Source organism: Macaca thibetana, chromosome X, assembly GCF_024542745.1.
Source record: "Macaca thibetana thibetana isolate TM-01 chromosome X, ASM2454274v1, whole genome shotgun sequence".
Lineage (NCBI taxonomy): Eukaryota > Metazoa > Chordata > Mammalia > Primates > Cercopithecidae > Macaca > Macaca thibetana.
The window spans coordinates 119,502,739-119,523,433 of NC_065598.1; the positions used below are offsets into that span (position 1 = coordinate 119,502,739).

General features: G+C 41.4%; 1 protein-coding gene across 1 annotated transcript in view; it reads right to left on the reverse strand.

Annotated features, from left to right (window-relative positions):
• Positions 1 to 20,695, reverse strand: part of TENM1 (teneurin transmembrane protein 1) — a 498,746-nt gene that overhangs the window by 27,282 nt on the left and 450,769 nt on the right. The window contains exons 22-25 of the mRNA XM_050776593.1: positions 16,271 to 16,637; positions 14,313 to 14,823; positions 1,891 to 2,063; positions 595 to 830 (exon numbers count right to left, since the gene is read on the reverse strand). Coding sequence (XP_050632550.1) covers positions 595 to 830; positions 1,891 to 2,063; positions 14,313 to 14,823; positions 16,271 to 16,637 — 1,287 coding nt within the window. The remainder of the gene's footprint in view (positions 1 to 594; positions 831 to 1,890; positions 2,064 to 14,312; positions 14,824 to 16,270; positions 16,638 to 20,695) is intronic.

Consider the following 20,695-nt stretch of genomic DNA (forward strand, 5'->3'; position numbering starts at 1 on the left):
GAACTGTGCTTGGTAAGGACTTTAAAACTCCCTAATCTATAACTTCCTCAAGGCAACTCTGAGAACCTCAGCCCAATCTCAGTACCAGTCCTTTATCCCTCTGGCCCTGGATATGTATTCATGGCAATGCTATAATTCACTGATTTTTCCTTTTAACTTGCCTTTGCCCAAATGTTGCCTTTTGTCTCACATCCTTTTGTGTGTACCTGCGAGGTATTTCCAAAGAGCTACCTGAAAAGCAGGGACCTCGGTCAACTCAGTGAGCCTGATAAGCATCTCCAGGGCATGCTGGGAGGGGTGCTGGAGGGCCTCCTTTGACTAAACACATTTCTTCAGCCAGACTTTCTTGGTGCCTGAAATTGCTACTATTAGAGCACTTTAGCTGGCTAATGACAAAGAAAGCTCCTATTAGAATACTCATTTAAGGATACTGAACCATTATCGGCCATTAGCACCCTCTTTTGAATTAGTATATCATATAAGCCAGTCAGTCACCTAGAAAAGCTTTGGAGAAATGGGACTTCAGTTTAGGGAGGCTCTGCAGTTAAAAAAAAACTATAAAAGTTCTATATCTTGTATAAAGTCAAGCCTTACCCTCAGCCTCCTTTCAAAAGCTGAAACGTTGCCTTTGTTTTGCTCCTTCCTCTGCCGCCACTCGATGAGGTTTGCACTGTGCTCTCCGGGCAATGAGATGTTGCATTTGCCCAGGGTAGGGTTGACTGCCCCTGCCAGGATGTGGGGCTCTGAGCTGAGGTTGATCTCCATTCCGCTGGCAAAAGTGACACGCAGGGAACCATCTGGACTCACCCGATAGGTACTCTGAGTATTTTCTGTAGACAGAAGAGCAAAGGAGGAAGAGGGGGAAGGAAGGGAAGAGCAGGAAGCAGAAAAGAGACAGGTTTAGTTTTAGGAGGCATGTTTGGGAAGGGATAAGCAGGTGGGGTGCTGTGGTCTTAACTGCCTTCTGGGCTAGACTACCGCTCTGACAGGCAAACGTGTTCCCTATCCATTTGTGTCTTGTTATTTTCACAGCTGGAGTATCTGTTTCTTGGATAAAAGACTCTTGTCTAACACTGCAGGCTGTTTTTGTTTTTTCTTTCTTTTTTCATTTTTAAAGAATTCCCTCCCTCACTGACTTGTTGGATCAGCCTCCTCAGTTTGACATGCTGGGAGCTAGAATGAGAAGAGTATGAAGTTCAGCTTAGCACCTTACCACCTGGGGCCACCATCACAGTTGCTTACTCCACAAAATACCACTAACAAAAGTTGGGACTATTCCTCTTAGAGTGTCTGGCCTCACCACCTAACAACAGAATGAGGACTTAATGACAGGGCAGAGAGAAAGAAATTTCTCTTTGTGCCCTTCTCTAGCTTCTAAGACATTCCTTCCAAATCCTATCTCCCTTCCTTCCTTTCTTCTTCTGTTCTTCCTTACTTTTCTGTCTTCAAATAGAATGAGTTTTTAATTCTCTCATTTCACTTATATTCTTGCTTGGTCTGTATCCTAAGATTTTCCTTTTTCTTCACCCATGTTGGCATTGATCTAGAATGCTAAGCTCAGCTGGAGCCCAGGCTCCAGTTATTTAATATAACCTAGCCAGACCCTGAAAGAGCTTTGCAAACAGCTGGGTGTTGGGAAATGAGTTGATAGCAGAGCAGACTTGGCAGGGATTGAACTTCATGACTCCTACAGAGATGGGCCCAAAGTTGATATGAGAACTTGTAAAAGGTGTGAATTTTGTCTGTGTTTCAACTTCCATAGCTGGAAAATGGGAAGAGTACATCTTCTCAGCTAGAGGTGTATTCTGTTTACGAATGGTGTACACAGGTTTCAGGGTGGATGTTGAGATAGGGGCTGTTATAGACAGATATCATTGGAAACAATCTTACCTTGTTTTAAAATATATATGGTACTAGTTGCCGTCAAGTTGGTTGACATGAGGACATTTTCGCGGTTGGAAGTATCTAGCTCCACTTTTGTCAGCTTCTCCAGGTCACTGTGGAAGCTGCTGACCTCTCCAGTGGGAAACGTTGCGTTGGTCAGATGTCCCTCGGGGTCATACCTGAGGAATGTAACCAATCCCAGCTTTGAAGCCTCTCGGCAGTGATAACAGGCCTTTGCAAAATAAAAATCACTTGGCAGCTAATACTGTTTAACTTTGAGTGATAACAAGTATTATTAACCTTGTTCAATAAGAAGAAAAAGGTCAGAGAGATGATTAATCAAACGAAGGTATTTTTTTGCAGCTTCTGAATTCTTGATGACTTCCTTGAGCTGTGCTGTTTTACAGAAAAAATATATCTGGTAATGAATCACCAGGGTGGAACACTGATTTATGAATCATGTCCTGCTGTGTGCAATGTTGCAGGGAGGCCTCCGTTTGCAATTTGGGTCGATCCCATTAGATGTGATGGATTACAAAGCCCAGCAGAGGGTGCTGTTGTCAAAGCAAAAGAAGGTACAAACGGGCCCTCAAAGGCTGAGAAGCCAATATACTGACTTTGCGTTATGATGGGAAAATTATAATTTGCTGCTGTTTAAGTTGCCAAATTTGAAATGAATGAATCATTCTTCCAACAAAATGAACAGGCACAGAGGATAATGGAAACATGTTCATTAAAACATTCTGGAGCCCCCTGATCTTGATGTCACTTAAATTTTAAAAATCTTTTTAGAGTATAGTACATAATGTTTTGTAATTTGTCTACATGAGTAAGAGACAAAAAAGGGATAATAGGCTATAACCTATATCTAGAAATATAGTCTAGGGAGTTTACTTTTCCAAAAAAAAAATCAGAATTATTGGCAATCTCACTGTCCTCCAAATGAAAACTGCTTCCCTGAAGGCTTTTGATGTGGAGCTGTTCTTTTATTGCCAGTAGAACCATGAAAAATAAACACTTCATTAAAAGTAAAGACATGCACTTGGAAACCCATTACTGTTTTCTTTTCAAGTTCCAAATTACAAAATATTTAAGCACTTTTATTTGCCTTTTAAAATGTTAAACAATTATATTCTTTTTACCCAAAATGAGCAGGATTCAGCCTGGACACAATGGTAGAGACTAGCTGTACTACTCCCTCCCCCAACAAGTACACAAAGTGGCATAGTAATTCAGTATTAATCCATTATATTCTAAAGAACTCAGCCTGGGTAGTTGCTCAAATTTTAATAACTATACCAGCCTTTGGAAGGCTTGGGAAAAGTGGTTGGACTGTATTTTATAGGACAGACTTGAACTTGAGCCTATACATAATGCCACCTAAAGTTCAGTTCTGCATATACATGGGCGTGTGTGTGTGCACACACGTATACACTATCAGTTAAAACAGTCACATATGTGAATAGAATGAATCAAGTAGGTTATTGACATCACAGATATGCCAAGCCTTAAAATTGGGTGTCTCCTTTGTTTAAATGGATTTCAGCCAAAATGGTTGGCACATTGCTACTATGCAGCTAAGGATTCATTATCAAAGAAAGACTGAAGAGTGCTGTTTGTTTCTGGGGTTAATAGCAAAATCCTTCCCTCTGCAAAGACTGCCCATGTTCTGCCTGCTGTGGGGCTCTGTGGCTACGAGAAGCAGGCTGCTGGCAAGAACAGAGCATGGGAAGGCTCAAATACCCACTTTAGCCCCAACTTTGTCTGTTTGGTCTTCCTTCCAGGGGAGGAAAACAATAATATCCAGCCTTTTAAAAAAAAAAATTAATTTTTTTTTTGAGACAGTCTTGCTCTGTCACCCAGGCTGGAGTGCAGTGGCGTGATCTCGGCTCACTGCAACCTCCGCCTCCCGGGTTCAAGCAATTCTCAAGCCCTAGCCTCCCCGAGTAGCTGGGATTACAAACAAGTACCACCACATCTGGCTAATTTTTGTATTTTTAGTAGAGACGTGTTTTCGCCATATTGGCCAGACTGGTATTGAACTCCTGGCCTCATGTGATCCCCCTGCCTCAGCCTCCCAAAGTGCTGGTATTACAGGCGTGAGCCACCGCACCCAGCCCAATGTCCAGACATTATTCTCCCAAGGTAGAGGAGGCAGGAGTTTGCAGGCAGTAGACAGAGGGAAGCTGCTGCATGCCTTTCTTATCAGGGGAACTGTGGCCCCAACAACCTGGATTATGCAGGCACTTCCTCTCTGTTTCACATGAGGCACCAGCAACTTTGCCTCATTGGTTTCCCTTTCCTGATTTCTAAAGGGATTCCTCAACCCTTGGCAAGCTCACTCTTTATCATTCTTCTAGGAAAGCTGATCTTAGATGCTGTGGATGCAGGTTCCACATGGACTTTGCAACTTGGGGGCAGTTTCCTTCAGTTACACAGCCCCTTGTTTTAAGGGAAGATCTCATATAAAGGTAAGATCAGTGGTTGCATCCACTCATCAGAGCAAGATAACAAGATCAGATACCAATTGAGCATGGTATCCATGCATAGTGGTACAAGGGTCAGAATTCCCAATGAACTTTTGCAGTGACCTGTGGCTAAATCTGATTTCCTAGTCCACCCACCCAAACACCTTTTCAGCTAAGTTACTGGTGTTCTTTGTCCTAAACATTTTAAAGTTTATTTCCAAGAGCACAGGCATATTCCTACATATTTTGTACCCATTCCTACTTCCAATATTGACAGTAGTATATTCAGAGAGGCAAGCTAAAGATTCCTAGATAAGGCTGTAATTACCCAGATAGATTTAGCTGGGAGACTGCTTCGTGTATGTGTATGTGTGTTTGTGTGTGTGTGCGTACGTGTGTGTGTTTTCTGGTGAAGGAGGCAATGGTTTTGGGAATATTTCCCATGGGCCTGTCCAGTTGTTGGGTAGCTGGAAAGTTATATTGCCTCATTTCCTTTCTGTGGCCAGAGAGGCCAATGAATGTGTACATTTGACTGTAACTCCATGATAAACAGAGCACCCCAACTCCAACACACTCACATACCCCAATTCTGCTAGTCACAGTTAAAGCAATCACATTTGATGGTATCTACAGGGTGGTGTCTCTGATGCTCAATATGGCTTTGGATCAAAACATATAGATCCCACCTCTCTTCTGTTGGGTCATTTCCAAAGGAAGAACAATAGGCAGATGTACACATCAGTGGGTAATTCCTACAACTTTGGAAAGATTGCTCAAAGTGGATAAGAAATAGGGGGAGACTTTGATTTCCTATAGCTTACTTGAGTTTTTTTCCGTCATCACAGGGGAATGCATCTTTCCAGACTGAATGTCGAAGAAACAAGTTTAATCAAAATCTCTTCTGCTGTGTGTTTCCCTTTGGTGCCTTCATCCTTTGGTGCAGAGAGTACAAGCCGATCTGCTCCAACTGATCCCCTCAGGCCACAGCATGGGAGCAAACCCATCCTCTCTGCCTGCAGGGCAGAGCACTCACCTAACCAGGCTGCAAATTATAGCTGGTGAATTGTGCCATCAGGAAATGACAGTTGCCTTCATAGTCATCAGAAGTGGGTTTGGTAAGAGGAGATTTGATATCAAATTGTCCCTTGCTGTCCTGATTTTACAGAGTTCCACTGTGATGGTCCCAGAGGGCACCAGCCAGTTAAGTATTGAGTACACTCAGCCAGTTAAGTATTGAGTACACTCACCCTTTTCCTCAGCACTGTCATAGGCTGTGTGCATGTGCACTTGAGTGTGTGTGTGTGTGCATGTGCACACATGTGCACCCCAGTGCATTTATAAAGAAAATTCAGAATCCATTCTTGTCCTTGAGAAGCATATAGTTTAGTTGGAGAGATGATATTTACACATGATTAAAAATATATTTGGTCTGGTATTTTCTTGTAAGGGATAGCTTGCCCTTTCCTTTGAGGACAATTTAAGCCAGAGTTAAACTGTTGAGAATAAAACTAGAGGCTCCTACATCTTTGCTTTTAAAAAATATTGCAGATAATAGAAGATAAATTCATTACTTATTCTTTTAAAGGAAATATGAAAGAGTCAGACCCTCTTTACACTTTCATGTCAGAAAGCTGACCAACCTAATAAGAATTCTTTAGGAAATATGAGATTCCCCTTTCCTCACCAATAAATTCCTTTGGCTTCCTATGATTCAGTTCCAAGTCCATAATGCCCTTCTATCTTCATTTGTCCTTCATTCAGTAAATATCAGAGTCTTGTGCTAGGGACCAGGGATACAGTGCTGAATGAAATTCACAGTCTAGTAGGGCAGATAAGATATCCACACAAATAACTCTAATGCCAGAATATTGCCATGTATTTCTGTAAAGAAGAAACTGTAGAATCTCAGAAGAGGCAGAGGTCATTTCCAGCTGGGCTGAGCAGAACAGGAGGAGGAAGAGCAGAAGCAGGTGGTGTTTGAATCCTAGAAGGTAGGTAGAGATTGGGGAGGGGAGGAAGGCATTCCAAATAGAGGTATGAAGAAAGGCACGCTGACTGATGGGATGTCTACTGGAGGACCAGCATTGCTGGAGCACAAGGTTCCTCTAGGAGGGTAGTGAGAGATAAGGCTTAGACAACAAAGAAGCATAGACAGTTTTTCAAGGGGATAAAAGGATGATCCAAACAGTGTTTTGGTGGCAATGAGTCTTGGAAGGGGAGACAAGGAGCAGGGAGAACTGTTAGGAGGCTGCAGCCTCACTTCATACAAGAGAAGATGGTGGTCTGTTGCCTTCGTTAAATATATTGTGATTGCCTATCATTGGGATTTGTCTTCCCCGCTAGTCTGTACAATTCTCACATCTTTAGAGGGAGGACACAGTGTCTCATTCATTTTTATATTCTCTGTGTCTGGAACAGAGTAGATTCTCACTCCATGTACTTGTTGAATGAGTATAATTAGGATGCTGCTAGTGAAAAAAAGGATGTGGGTGGATATGAGAGCCAATGTGGTTATAGAACAGACAGAACCATCGATAGTGCTTCTGGGAGGGCACACTCAGGTTACATAGATGTGCTATGGAGGTCAGCTAAACTTCCCTACCAGCCTTTGTTACTTCTGTTCACTCTCCATCTTTATTTCAGTTCTTCCCAGAAATACCCACGATAATTCTGTTTTACCCACTCTTGATCCTTATTAAGGGCATAAAGCACAAGGAGAGGTGACTGAGCAAGGGTGTCAAGTCTCTATTTCTAAAGATCTGAAGGAATAGTCAACATTTCTATGTTCTTGTTTAATTGAAATCATTCCCCTGCCTGGAGGCATGGGGCTGAACTATACAATGCCTTAGTTCCTTTTCTACTCTGGGATTCTGGAAGGCATTGGAAACATCACATGTGTTTGGAATGACTGATCATTACATAAGCATTTCTGCATGGGAATCACATCCTATCCCCAGGCAAATATCTCACCCAGAGACATGGCTTGTTTACCTTGCCCCCTACCCCTTCTGATCTTATAAGGGAGAAGGGGGAATCTGTCATTAGCCATCCATGATAAAACTGGTCATTTGTAAAACAGTCTAAAAGGTACCCAGAGATATTATGAAGGCTTCTCCAACTTGTCAGTGGGTGGCATTTTTGTTGTTGTTGTGGTTTTTTGTTTTCTTGATGGGAGGAGAGAATGTGTTAATAAATTCTGGAAACAGAGAATGCAGAAGACCAAGGAGCAAGAGATCATGTAAATGGAGAGTCTCCTTTGAGTGGGAGGGCTTCCCACAAAGGGCAAGGGGCCTGAGGAACTGTCAACTCAGAATGGACCAGCAGCAGTGACATGACTGATGCTTTGGCCTTAGTCTGGGACCTTTTCAGTTTAGTGGAGCAGAATCCTTTGCCAGGGAAACAAACAAGGGCAACCTGGCTACTCTTGCAGCCTTGTGGAGAATGGCTTGTCTGCTGTGTGAGTTGCTAGGTCCTTCCCTCAGATCTCAGCTGCTGCAGGGTTATTACAATTAGAAGCCCACCCGTGCCGCCTCGGGCCAGTATTCCTGCCTTGACAATCAATTCCTTGTTAGCTGTTTCTCTGTGGTCAGCTTTTCCCCCTGACACTTGGGACACTCATGGGCAGTGATGCATCAAATACTAACACTTGGGGTGTGCAATTCTGATCCTGGTCCAAGTCAAATGGAATTATGAAAATCAGTGAACTATATAAACAACATCACACTACAAAATAAAAGTCCATGCACTACCACTACACAAGATGCATTTTAAAATCCCATTTGGATTATCCACTGTTCAGGGTCATCTATGTCATTTTTCCTCGTGATCGCTGCAGATAATAGAAAGTTGAATGGATTACTGACTGGGCTACCTTTACACTGCAGTCTTCCATCCTGCCAAATTTCACTTCTGTTTCTCTCGTGCTCATCTCAGAACAGAATTTCTATTTCCACCTTTGCAAACAATTTGTCCCCTTGTCCACACAAAGAAGCCTCCCTTTTACCTCAGGGAATTACTCGAGTTCTTTTAGGAGGGCCTGGTATCAGTGGTATGGCAACCTTCTACCGACCTTAGCACTGCTCTGACCCTGACTAGAAGAGTAGGTCAAATGCTGTGTTCTCCAACTTCAGAAGGACAAGAGAAAACTTGAAAGGTGCTCAGAACTAGCCAAAGCACTAGAGGACAAAAGTGAAAAAAGTCAGATATTGTATCAAGACTGTAGGAAGAATTAGTCACATTATGAAGGCTGGAAAGTTGCTCATTTCTGTTTACAGGCAAGAAGGGACAGGAGCTGTGTTTTGTTAAGGACTGCTGTTCAACACCAGAATTGACTGCGTCAGGAGAAGAGGTACCTTCTCCTTTCAACAGATGCTATTTGACCAAGAGGGTTTCAATATAATTCTGACTGGAGTTAAGAAGGTGGGAGAAAGAACAAATGGTTATTCAGCCTCCCTTTTCATCTCCTGGTGCTACCCTATTCCTCTTTTCCTGCTACTTGAGGGAAACTTTCTAGCTCTCTAGATTTTGTATGGTCACTCTCGTAAGCCCACATGATCCTCCTTTTTCTGGAAGGCAGTGTGGCAGCAGTGGAAAGAACACTGGAATAGAAGGTCAAGGACCTGACTCTGGATAAGCCAACTAGCATACGAATGGGCAAGTTACTTCCCTATTCTGGGTCTCAGTTTCTTCATTTGTAAAATGACATCTAATGTCTCTTTGTGGCCATAAATTTTTTATTATTATACTTTAAGTTCTAGGGTACATGTGCACAACGTGCAGGCTTGTTATATATGTATACATGTGCCATGTTGGTGTGCTGCACCCATTAACTCGTCATTTACATTAGGTATATCTCCTAATGCTATCCCTCCCCCCTCCCCCCACCCCACGACAGGCCCCGGTGTGTGATGTTCCGCTTCCTGTGTCCAGGTGTTCTCATTGTTCAATTCCTACCTATGAGTGAGAACATGCAGTGTTTGGTTTTTTGTCCTTGTGATAGTGTGCTGAGAATGATGGTTTCCAGCTTCATCCATGTCCCTACAAAGGACATGAACTCATCCTTTTTTATGGCTGCATAGTATTCCATGGTGTATATGTGGGTGGCCATAAAATTTCATGACTACTCCCATGTGGATGTCTGTGTTTCTCATAACTTAGTGGCTCGAGATTGGCTACTCAACAATGATGTTAGTTGATACCTTTTCACTCACTATTGGCCAAATCCTGGTTACAGGCCTGGGCCCCATTCACCATGAGAATCTTGCCTGCCACACAGTGCCTGCATCAATTTGATGCCAGTGGAAAACAGGCACACAAACTGATATGACAACAAAATTATCTTCTCTCTTCAGCATCATCAATTTCCCCCTCTATATTAGATCATTTTTATCAGTATACAAATATGCTGCTATTTCTCTCACTTAAATAACTGTTCTGTTTACTGTTTCTCCTCCAGCTCTAATTTCTCTGCTCCTCTTTACAGCAAAACTCCTCAAAAGAGTTCTTTACTCACTGTCTCAACCTCTCTCCTCCTAGTCATTCTATATTATTATTATTGAGATATAATTCTCACACCATAAAAATCACCTTTTTAAATTGTACAATGCAGTGACTTTCAGTACATTTGCAATGTTGTGCAACCATCACCACCACTTCTAGAACATTTCTATCACCCCCAAAATAAACCCCATATGAATTAACAGTCACCCCCCATTCATTCTTCTCCCCAGCTCTTGGCAACTACTAATCTATTTTCTGTCTTTTTTTTGCATGCTCAGGGGCATTTATTAAAGTATTTATTATGATGGAAAAAATGGAGATAAGAAAAATATTCAACAATTGGGCAATATTTAAATTACGGCTTCTTTATACCATAGGATACCATTCAGTCTTTTAAAAAATAGCAATATCTACAATCAAACACATTTTCTATATTTTCTGTCTTTATGGATTTGCCTCTTCTAGACATCTCATATAAATGGAATCAGAAGGGTCCTTTGTTTCTGGATTATTTCACTGAACATAATGTTTTTGAGGTTCATCCATGTTGTAGCATGTATCAGAACTTCATTTCTTTTTATGGCTGAATACTATTTCATGACATGGTTATATCACATTTTGTTTGTCTGCTCACCACTTGATAGGCATTTGAGTTATTTATATTTCTCAGCTATTATAAATAATGTGGCTATGAGCATTTGTGTATCCATTCTCTCTTAAGAGAATATTCTACTCAGGCTTTGGTACCCCATGTGTCACAGTGCCTGCTCTTCACAGTGCTAAATCAAATGATCAATTATAAGTCCTCATCTAACTTATCAGGAGTATTTGGAACAGCTGATGACTCTTTCCTCCTGGAATCACCTGTTTTATTTGGTGCTATGGTCAGAATTTGTCCCCCCCAAATCAAATATTGAGACTTAATTGCCAATGTGATAGTACTAAGAGGTGAGGCCTTTAGGGGTGATTAGATCATGTTATGTTTTCTCTACCTTCATGAATGCAATTAGCAATCTTACAAAAGAACTGGAGAGAACCAGCTAGGTCCCTTTTCGTTCTCCACCTTCTGTCATACAAGGACTCAGTAGGCAGTGCCATTTTGGAAGCAGAGAGTAGCCCTCACCAGACACTGACTCTGCTGGCACCTTGACCTTGAACTTCTCAACTTCCAGAACTGTGAAAAATAAATTTCTGTTCTTTATTAATTACCCAGTATAAGGTATTTTGTTATAGTAGCACAAACAGATTAACACAGTTGGCTTCCAAGACATCCCACTCTCCTAGTTTTCTTTCCACTTTACTGGCCTTTCCTTCTCAGTGTCTTTTGTTGGTTCTTCTTCATATCCTCAATTCTTTTTTTTTTTTTTTTTGAAACAGAGTTTCGCTTTTGTTGCCCAGACTGGAGTGCAGTGGCGCGATCTCAGCTCACTGCAACCTCCACCTCCCAGGTTCGAGTGATTCTTCTGCCTCAGGCCTCCTGAGTAGCTTGGATTACAGGTACCAGCTACCACACCCAGCTAATTTTTTGTATTTTTAGTAGGGATGGGGTTTCATCATGTTGGCCAGGTTAGTCTCGAACTCCTGACCTCAGGTGATCCACCCGCCTCGGCCTCCCAAAGTGTATGTAGGGATTACAGACATGAGCCACCGCACCCGGCCCATATCTTCACTTCTAAACATGGAGTGCTTCATGATCAGTCTTCAGATCTCTTTACTTCATTGTCTATACTCACTTTCATGGAGAGATCTCATCCCATCTCATGGTTTTAAATACAATCTAAACACTAGTACATCTCAAATATCACTCTCCACCCTCTCTCCTCATTCCCAGACTCATATATCCAATTGTCTACCTGATATTTACACTTAGATGCCTAACTAAATTGATCATATTCAAAACTGAATTCCCAATCTTCCACCTCACAATCTTCCAGTATAATGTGTTCCTTGTATAGTCTTCCCCTCTTGGTAAATGAAAACCAGTTGCTCAGATCAAAAACTTTGGAGGTATCTCCGACCCCTCTTTCTCCTGCACTCAATACTCAATCTTTCTGTAATTCCTGATAGCTCTACTGTCAAAATATATTCAGAATTTTAGCACCTCTTACTGGCCCAACTCCCTGGTCCAAGTCATCCTTTTTTGCCTGCATTATTGCAATAGTTCCTCCTGCTTCCCAGTTAGGTTCCCCTGTTTCCACTACACAGTTCATTTTTAATACTGAGTGATTTTTAAAAAATGAAAGTCAGCTTATATCACTTCTTTACTCAAAATTCTCCAGTGGCTCCACTTCTTAGAGTAAAATTCAAAGTCTTTACAGTGGCCTACAAGGCCCTACATGAAGTAGTTCTGGTTACTTAATTGATTTCATGTCCTCATTATCCTTACTCATTCCATGTCCATCACAATGGCTGCCTTACTCTTCCTTGAATGTGTCAGGCTTGCTCCTGCTGCAGGGCATTTATACTTACTCTTCCCTTTGCCTGGAATACCCCTCATACCACTCCCCACCCCTCCAGATATTCGTATGGCTTACTGTCATCTCCTACAGATCTTTATGCAAAAGTCACCTTCTTGGTGAGGCCTTTCCTGTTGACCCAATCTGAAATAAAAACATCTTCTGCTCCACCCACTTGATCTCCCTTACTCTACTAGATTTTTCTCCATAGAACTTATCATCATTTGAAGTTGTATACATCTTCCTCATCTTCCTCCAGTACAATATAAGTTCCATAAAAGTAGGGATTTTTGTCTGTTTTGTTCATACCTGTATCTGCAGCACCTATAACATTGTATGGTATATAGTAGGTGCTCATGTATTTGTTGAATAAACACATGAATGGTTGAACTGGTTCTTTTGAAAACTAGTTAATACTTCAGCCATTTCTTGCTGGGGAACTGAATTCCACCATTAGCTTTCGAAATAGTTGTTTGCCTAATTTCAGCCGCAGTGTGATCTGGCTTGAGTTTTTAAAAAAGACGTTAAAACTTCTCATTAGAAATTTTATCTTTTCTAAGGGTAGTGTATTTGAAAACACAGGCTCTTGGTGGTTGAATTCTGGGTATCTATGTGAATCAGGACAAGTTAACTATCTTGTCCCTCAGTTTTCTCATCCATAAAGTGGGCATACTTAGGGGCACCTATCCCATGTTGTTATTATGGGGATCAAATAAAGTCACATATGTAAATTACCTAGCCCAGTACCTGGCACTTAGTAAATCTTTAGCTAACTGTAGCTTTTATTACTTTTATTAAGATGTAAGAGAATTACTTTCAAAAAATAGAGGAAGACTTGCAACAGAAACAACTGAATACATTTTTCTAAGTGAAAGTAAAATAGCTGTCTGGCCTTTTGTACAGATGGCATTTCTTTGAAAAATGATCCAAAACTTGAAGGCCAATTGTTTTTTCCCTTTCTTCAAGAGGCTTTCATGGGACTGGACATATTCTCTATATCCTCCCAAAATAGTCACACTTGGAACCCCTTATACTTTAACATCTCCACTTCTCACATTCTTCAACTTTGATGCCATTCCAGACTCTGAATTCAGATTCCACGGATTAGCTCACTCAGTATACTGGTTAAAAACTCAGCAATTCCTTTTGTGGGGAAAATGCTTCCTGAGTGCCAGCAGACCAGCTTTCTAGATGGGCTGACTTGCAAACAAGGTCATCCATGCCTTAAAAGGCAAGGACAATGGTCTCTATTTCCATGTTACAGCACCTCCTAGTAGCTTGCTGTCAGACATGCTTTGTGTTAGTTCCCCATTAAACAAAGTTATCACAGTTCCAGTCTGTAAATGCCAAAATGTGCTGGATTATTCAACTTGTGCAGGGACCCTGAGGAAGCCCAATCCCATACAGAGCATTTGGCTCTTCATTTTACAGAAGCAGCCAATGGAATGGAGCCTCTCCTATTCAGCATTTGCCCCATATAATTCTTCCCTTGCTTTCCAGGGTCCACTTCTTATATTTGAATTTCTCTCTTACCTCCCACAGCAACTTACACTGAGTTGGGCTGGGCTGGGCACACATTCATTTATTCATTCATTAAACCCCACAGGGCTCAATAAATACTTGTTAAGTCACACTGCTTCTTTGCTGCTTTAGAACTATACTCTAGTTTTGTTATTTAAATGAAATTGTACCTTGTCTTCCCTGGGATGCTGTAAATTTCTTGAGTACTTGTATTTCTACCTCATTCCTGTCTCCTACAGTGCCACACTTGAGTCTTCCTTCATGCAGTCTGTGTTTTTATTATTATGCTCTGCAAACTGCTCTGGAAAAATCGGTCTGAATTCTAGGAATTAGGTAAAATTTTCTCCTTGACTTTTCATTTTTTTATGGTGGTTGTTAGGAGAAAACAACATGCAACACCCAGCAATTACTAAGGCATTTTCCCAGTATATTACAATTTCAAATAAAAACCTAACAAAGCCCATGTTGAGAATTAGAAACTTACTCATAAACGGTTGTCCATCCATTTTCGTTACTTTTGGTAGCCAGAAGCCCTGTGTTTCCTGGATAGGTCATCAAGGCCAGGTTATAGCCTTGGGCTGAGACTCTTTTCAGGACTCCATTGCTGCTTATAGTCAGCCAGTATACTTGCCCGCCAGGCACCACAAGCCATAGGGGCATTCCACCTGCATCACGGCGAATGTGCACTGAATTGCCATTGCTGCTGGTAATTGCACCCAAGTCACCTTCAGAATTGTAGGTGAAGTTATAAACATAGTCCCTTGTTATCAAGTTCAGGGTGTGTAGGTGGGTTCCATTTACAGTGAACTGGTACAGTTCCTGATCAGCAGGTGAAGCAATCTCATAAAGGTTCATGTCATTCAGGTGGGCTTGGTTCCTGCTGATGGTACGAATTCGAACATTTCCCAGGTCTGCCACATAGAGGGTACCATCAGGCGACACTGCTAAGGAGGAAGGGGCTTTCATCTTTGCATCTTTCGCATAGCCACCATCACCTGTGGGAGAAAGGCTCTGATTTTAACAATTGGCGTCATAAGCATTTACATGAACATACCACAGACAGAAAGCTCTGTGCATCAAGAATCATTTTAAAGGAAACAGTCAGTGAACCAACATTCTCTGTATTCCCTCCCTGAAAGATATGAGCCTATTACTCAAAAGACTGTAATTCTTGAGTCAGTACCACTGCAGATGAACAGTAAGATGTAATTATCTCAGTTACAACAATTTTGTGAAATCCTCAATCCTGCTGTTCAGAATCTATTGCATTGTAAGATACAGGAACTGCAAATAATGATAGCCACGTAAAATTTGGCCGGAAATCTGTGAGAGTTATGCCTGTCAAGGCTTTCAGGATCTGTTTCAGGACTTTCCAGTCCTACCGTGCCTAGATGCCCTTTCTTCTGTTAATTCCCATTGTCACACTGTCAAAGTACACTAAGTCTATAAGTGCAACAGTGATTCAGAACATCAAATTTGATATCTGGAATAAACATTAGATTTGCTTTGACTGAAAGATACCAATTAGCAAAATATCTATAAAACTAATTGTCCAAGAAAACATTGGAAATACTGATCAAAAGTCATGTCGACCAAATTGCTCACTCCTGACTTCTCTGGCCTAAGGAAAGGCAAAGGTTAAGAGAACCATTTGGGCCTGGATGAGCAGTTTAATAGTACTGCATGTAGAATGGAGGGAGGGATTTCCATATCCAAGCAATAATTGTATCTATTGACATTAAGAGGACTGTTTGCCATCTGAGATATCCACTACATGTTTTGGGGAGAAGGGTCTTTTTTTTTTTTTCCCAATTTTGAATAGAAGAAAACTTCACTATGGGTTATGGAGAAAGTCTTAGATTTTTAAAAAGCAATGTATCTAGCAGACCAATGTCCTGAGAACTCTCCATTGTCAGATTTAACTTTGTGCACCTATCCCAAAGGCAGCCTGTTCTTAGTCTCTTTGAGTCTCAAATAGCACATGCTTTTAATCTGAAAACCAACCACTTATGGGGAAGTAATTTTTTCCTCAGCTAAACCAGAAAATGTGGGTTTTAGCTAGTTTTCCTTTCTCTAAAGTACAGATATTTAATAATATCATGATCTTTCATTTGTATAGTAGTCTCAACTTTTTAAGAGTATCAACATTTTTATTATACTAGTTTATCCTCAGAAGAGCAAGGTGATATAACTGAGACAATGCCATCTTTATTAAACAAATTAAGAAAATGAGTCATGAAGAGATCTTGCAGCTTTCCTAGGGTCACTCAGTGAGTCAGTTGTGAGAACAATTAGGTGATCTGACTCCTAATCCATTGCTTTCTCCACTAGCTCATACCAATGTTTACAAGTAACACTTTCCTTTTCTTTTGACTTTGCTGGGGCACGTTTTTCTTTTCAAAACAGAGAGGGGGAGCTGGTGAATTGCTAAAAAGGTCATACCTGAAAAACAGTCACAGTTTGGATCAATTTTGCAGTCACAGTCAGTGGGGGCACCAGCGATGATGGAGATCTCCCCATTGGTGGTTACTTGCTGAATGCGGTTTACTTTCCTCTCGTCTGTTTCAGCTATGAAGAGCAGCCCACTGTGGGAGACACTGATGGCCCTCGCTGACTCTAGAGTGGAGTGAATTGCTACCTTGCTGACCAGGAAATGATCAATGCCTGGCACCTGGCAGTGAATGGGGCGTCCTGCAATGATCCGCACGCGCCTATTCTCAGAAATTTGCAACACAATGTTGTTATCCAAGACATACAATGAATTGTCCATAGGATTGACTGCAAGGTCTGTTGGCCACTCTAATCGCACCTGTGAAAAGAACAGAACACATACCGTTAGGTTACCATATCTTTCCATAGGCAGTTTTACCTTGAAAAAAGAAAAAAAAAATTTGGTGTATTGTTTCCCCTGTCTTATGAATTTTAGCAACATTGGTGATGTTGGGGAAAGTGGAGGGTGGTGGGGGGATGGTTAATCACATGTTCTGGCAAACATACTTATCATTTATGCCATTTACAATATAATGTAATTTTTTCCAATAATTTCAGAAGGATCATTTAGAATTTTCAAAGTGTGTTCTCTGGACCAGCAGCAACAGTATTATCTGGGAACTTGTGAGAAATGCAAATTCTCAGGTCCCACCCTAGAGCTATTGAATCAGAAACCCTGGAGGTGGGGAACCAAACATCTGTGTTTTGCCAAGGTGATTCTGAGGATCATTGCTGTAGGAATTCTGGTAGCTATGATGACTCAAATCTCTTTCACTGTGCTGTAGATTATAGGAGAGCAAGGTCATATAGGTTTCTGGATGACAGAATGCTGGAGAAGCCAGATTTTACTCAATGAGCAACCTTTTGCAACAGGACCTGCTATTAGCACAGACCTAGCATCCACCTTGTGGAACACTCAGGTACAGTTCATCAGCTGTTGATTTAGAATCCTGGGGTGTAGCACACTGCTTACTTAGCTTGACCTGGTTCACTCCATAGGTTCCCCTTTTCAGCAAAGAAATGGGTTGTGTTTTTCTTTCACTGAGTGTTTGTCGAGTGCCTTTCTCTGGGTTAAGCCTTGTGCTAAGCTTTTGGGGCTCAAAATTGACTATGACACAGTGTCTGTCCTCAAATGATTTGTGGTATAGTAGAGTCTTTAGAGGAACCATTAGGCAATTACTCTCCATGTTATGAAAAGAAGGCAACAGAGAGGGTAAGATAGCACTTCACCTGGACTAGGAGTCAGGAGGCAAGATATTCCCAGAGAAGGTGGTACCTAAGTAAAGTCTGAAATGAACAGTAGGAGAAGAATGGGGTGGAAGTTGAGCGGGGAGGGGCATCAGAGTTGAGGAAAATCTGGGTACTGGGAAAAGCATGGGTGAAAGTCCAGAGGTTAAAGACAGCATGGCCTATCCAGGTTACTAAAACTAATTCAGTAAGACTAATAATAGGCTGGGTGTGAGGGAGACCTGAGTGATGAGGCCAGGTGTTATGGACTAAATTGTGTCCTCTCCAACTTCATATGTTGAAGCCCTAACCCCCAGTGTGACTGTATTTGTAGATAGAGCCTTCAAAGAGATAGTTTAGATTAAATGAGATCATAAGGGTGGGGATCTAATCCAATAGGACTGGTGTCTCTCCATTGAGGAAGAGATACCAGGAATGCTTACACACAGGGGGATGACTATATGAGGACAGAGCTAGAAAGCAGCCACTTGCAAGCCAAAGAGAGACACCTCAGAAGAAACTAAACTCACCAACACCTTGCTCTTAGATTTCTAGCCTGAAGAAATATGAGAAAATACATTTCTGTCATTTAAGCCATTCAGTCTGTAGTATTTTGTATGGCTGCCCTAGCAGACTAATATATCAGGTGCTCTGGTTTGAACGTGTCCCCCAAATACCATGTATTGGAAACTTAATCCTCAAATTCACATGTTGATGGCATTTGGAGGTGGGACCATATCCATCACCTCAAACATTTATCATTTCTTTGTGTTAAGAACATTTAAAATCCACTCTTGCAGCTAGTTGAAAATATATAACAAATTGTTGTTCATCACTCTATAATGCTATAGAACACTAGAACTTAGTCTTCCTATTTAGTGGTATTTTTGTATCCATTAAGCAACCTCTGGCTATCCCTATCCATCTTCCCAACCTCTAGTAGCCACTATTCTACTTTCTACTTTTATGAGATCAACTTTTTTAACTTCCATATATTAGTGAGAACATGTGGTATTTATCTTTCTGTGCCTGGCTTATTTCACTTAACATAGTATCTGATATGGTTTGGATCTGTGTTTCTGCCAAAATCTCATGTTCAGTTGTAATCCCCAGTGTTGGAAATGGGTCCTGATGGAAAGTGACTGGATCATAGGGGTGAAATTCTTATGACTGATTTAGTACCATCCCTGCTTGGTACTGTATAGTGAGTTCTCATGAGACAGGGTTGTTTAAAAGTGTGTAGCACCTTCCCCTTCTCTCTCTCTTCCTCCTGCTCTGGCCATGTGAGGTGCCAGCTCCCCTTCACCTTGGCCATGATTGTAAGTTTCCTGAGGCCCCCTTAGAAGCCGAGCAGATGCCAGAATAATGCTTCTTGTACAGCCTGCGAAACTGTGAGCCAATGAAACCTCTTTTCTTTATAAATTACCCAGTCTCAGGTATTTCTTTACAGCAGTGTAAGGATGGATTAATACGTTGTCCTCCAAGCTCATTTATGTTGCCACAAATGACAGAATTTTGTTCTTTTTTGTTGCTAATTAGTATTCCATAGTGTATATGTACCACATTTTCTTTATCCATTCATCTGTCGATAGACACTTAGGTTGAGTTCATGTCTTAGCTGTTGCAAATAGTGTAGCTATCTCTTTGACAAACTGATTTCTTTTACTTTTCTGGATCATAAAATAGTTCTATTTTTATTTTTTTGAGGAAACTCCATATTGTTTTCCATAATGGCTGTACTAATTTACATTTTCCTTTCTCTGCAACTCACCAGCATTTTTTTTTTTGTCATTTTGATAATAGGCATTCTAACTGGGGTGAGATGATATCTCATTGTGGTTTTGATTTGCATTTCTCTGTTTGAAAGATAATTAGGATTAGATAAAGTCAATCATAAGGGTGGGGTCCCCATGATGGGACTGGTGGCTTTATAAGAAGAGGAAGACAGACTTGAGCTGGCATATTTTTGTCCTCTTGCCATATGATGCCATTCCACTATGTTATGATGCAGCAAAAATGCCCTCACCAGTTGCCAGTGCCATGCTCTTGGACTTCCCAGCCTTCAGAACCAAGAGTTAAATAAACGTTTTTCTTCATAAATTACCCAGTCTGTGATATTATGTTACAGCAACAAAAAACGGACTAAAACATTGGGTAATAGAGAGAAGCACATGTCCAGTTTTGTTCTGATGGCTGTGGGAAGCCACTGAAGGGCTCTAAGTAGGGGTGTGATATAGTCATATTTGGGTTCTAGACAGATCATCCTGGCTGCTGTCCAGACCATATTAGAGGAGGAGGCAAGATAAGAGGGAGGCAGGCAGTTAGGGAGCTCCTGCATGGGCCCAGGTTAGGGATTATGGTGCCTGAACTGGGATGACAACAATGGGCATGGAGAAAAGCAGATGGATTTGAGACATGTTAAAGAGTTGGAAGCAAAAGAACTGGTGTGTGTGTGTGTGTGTGTGTGTGTGTGTGTCTGGTGTGCCTTGTGTCAAGTGATGTGCTAGGCACTGGAGACATGCAGGCTAGCCAAACATGTCTTCACCTTAGTTCCTTTATAGACACAGCAATTGATTCGATGCCTGCCCTGACTTCTCCTTGATAGTAACTATTTATTCCTGGGCGTTTCTCAGAGAACTGTGTTCCACACCATTCCCCACCCCACCACTCACTTGTCACTCACTTGTCCTCTATTTGTTTTATTTCAGGCTAAAGGCAGAAAAAAAGTCCCATTCATGGCCAAAATAGTAACAGTAATCTAGCCATTTTTCTTTTTTGCTTTCAGTGAAAACCCACAGAAGTCTTTGTTTTTCTTGTGGAATCTGGAAGTCTGAAAACAAGATATGAGCTGTCATTGCATTTTGCAGCCCACTATTTCCCCAGCTCAAAGAGGCTTACAAGCAATCAGTAATGAAGTAGATAAAGGTCAATCTGAGATAAGGCCCTTCTTCTAATTGTGTCTCATTAGGGAGGGCAAATGGTGATGTTGTGAAGAGGACAAAGGTTGTCTTTGACCTCCTCTACTGCACCATGTGAGGCTCTTTGCCCATGTCTCTGAGTGTCTCTCACATACATCCAGCAGTCTCATTCTGTTTCTATGTTTCGGTGTGCCCTCCACCTCTATCCACATAGACTGGCCTTCTCTGGTCA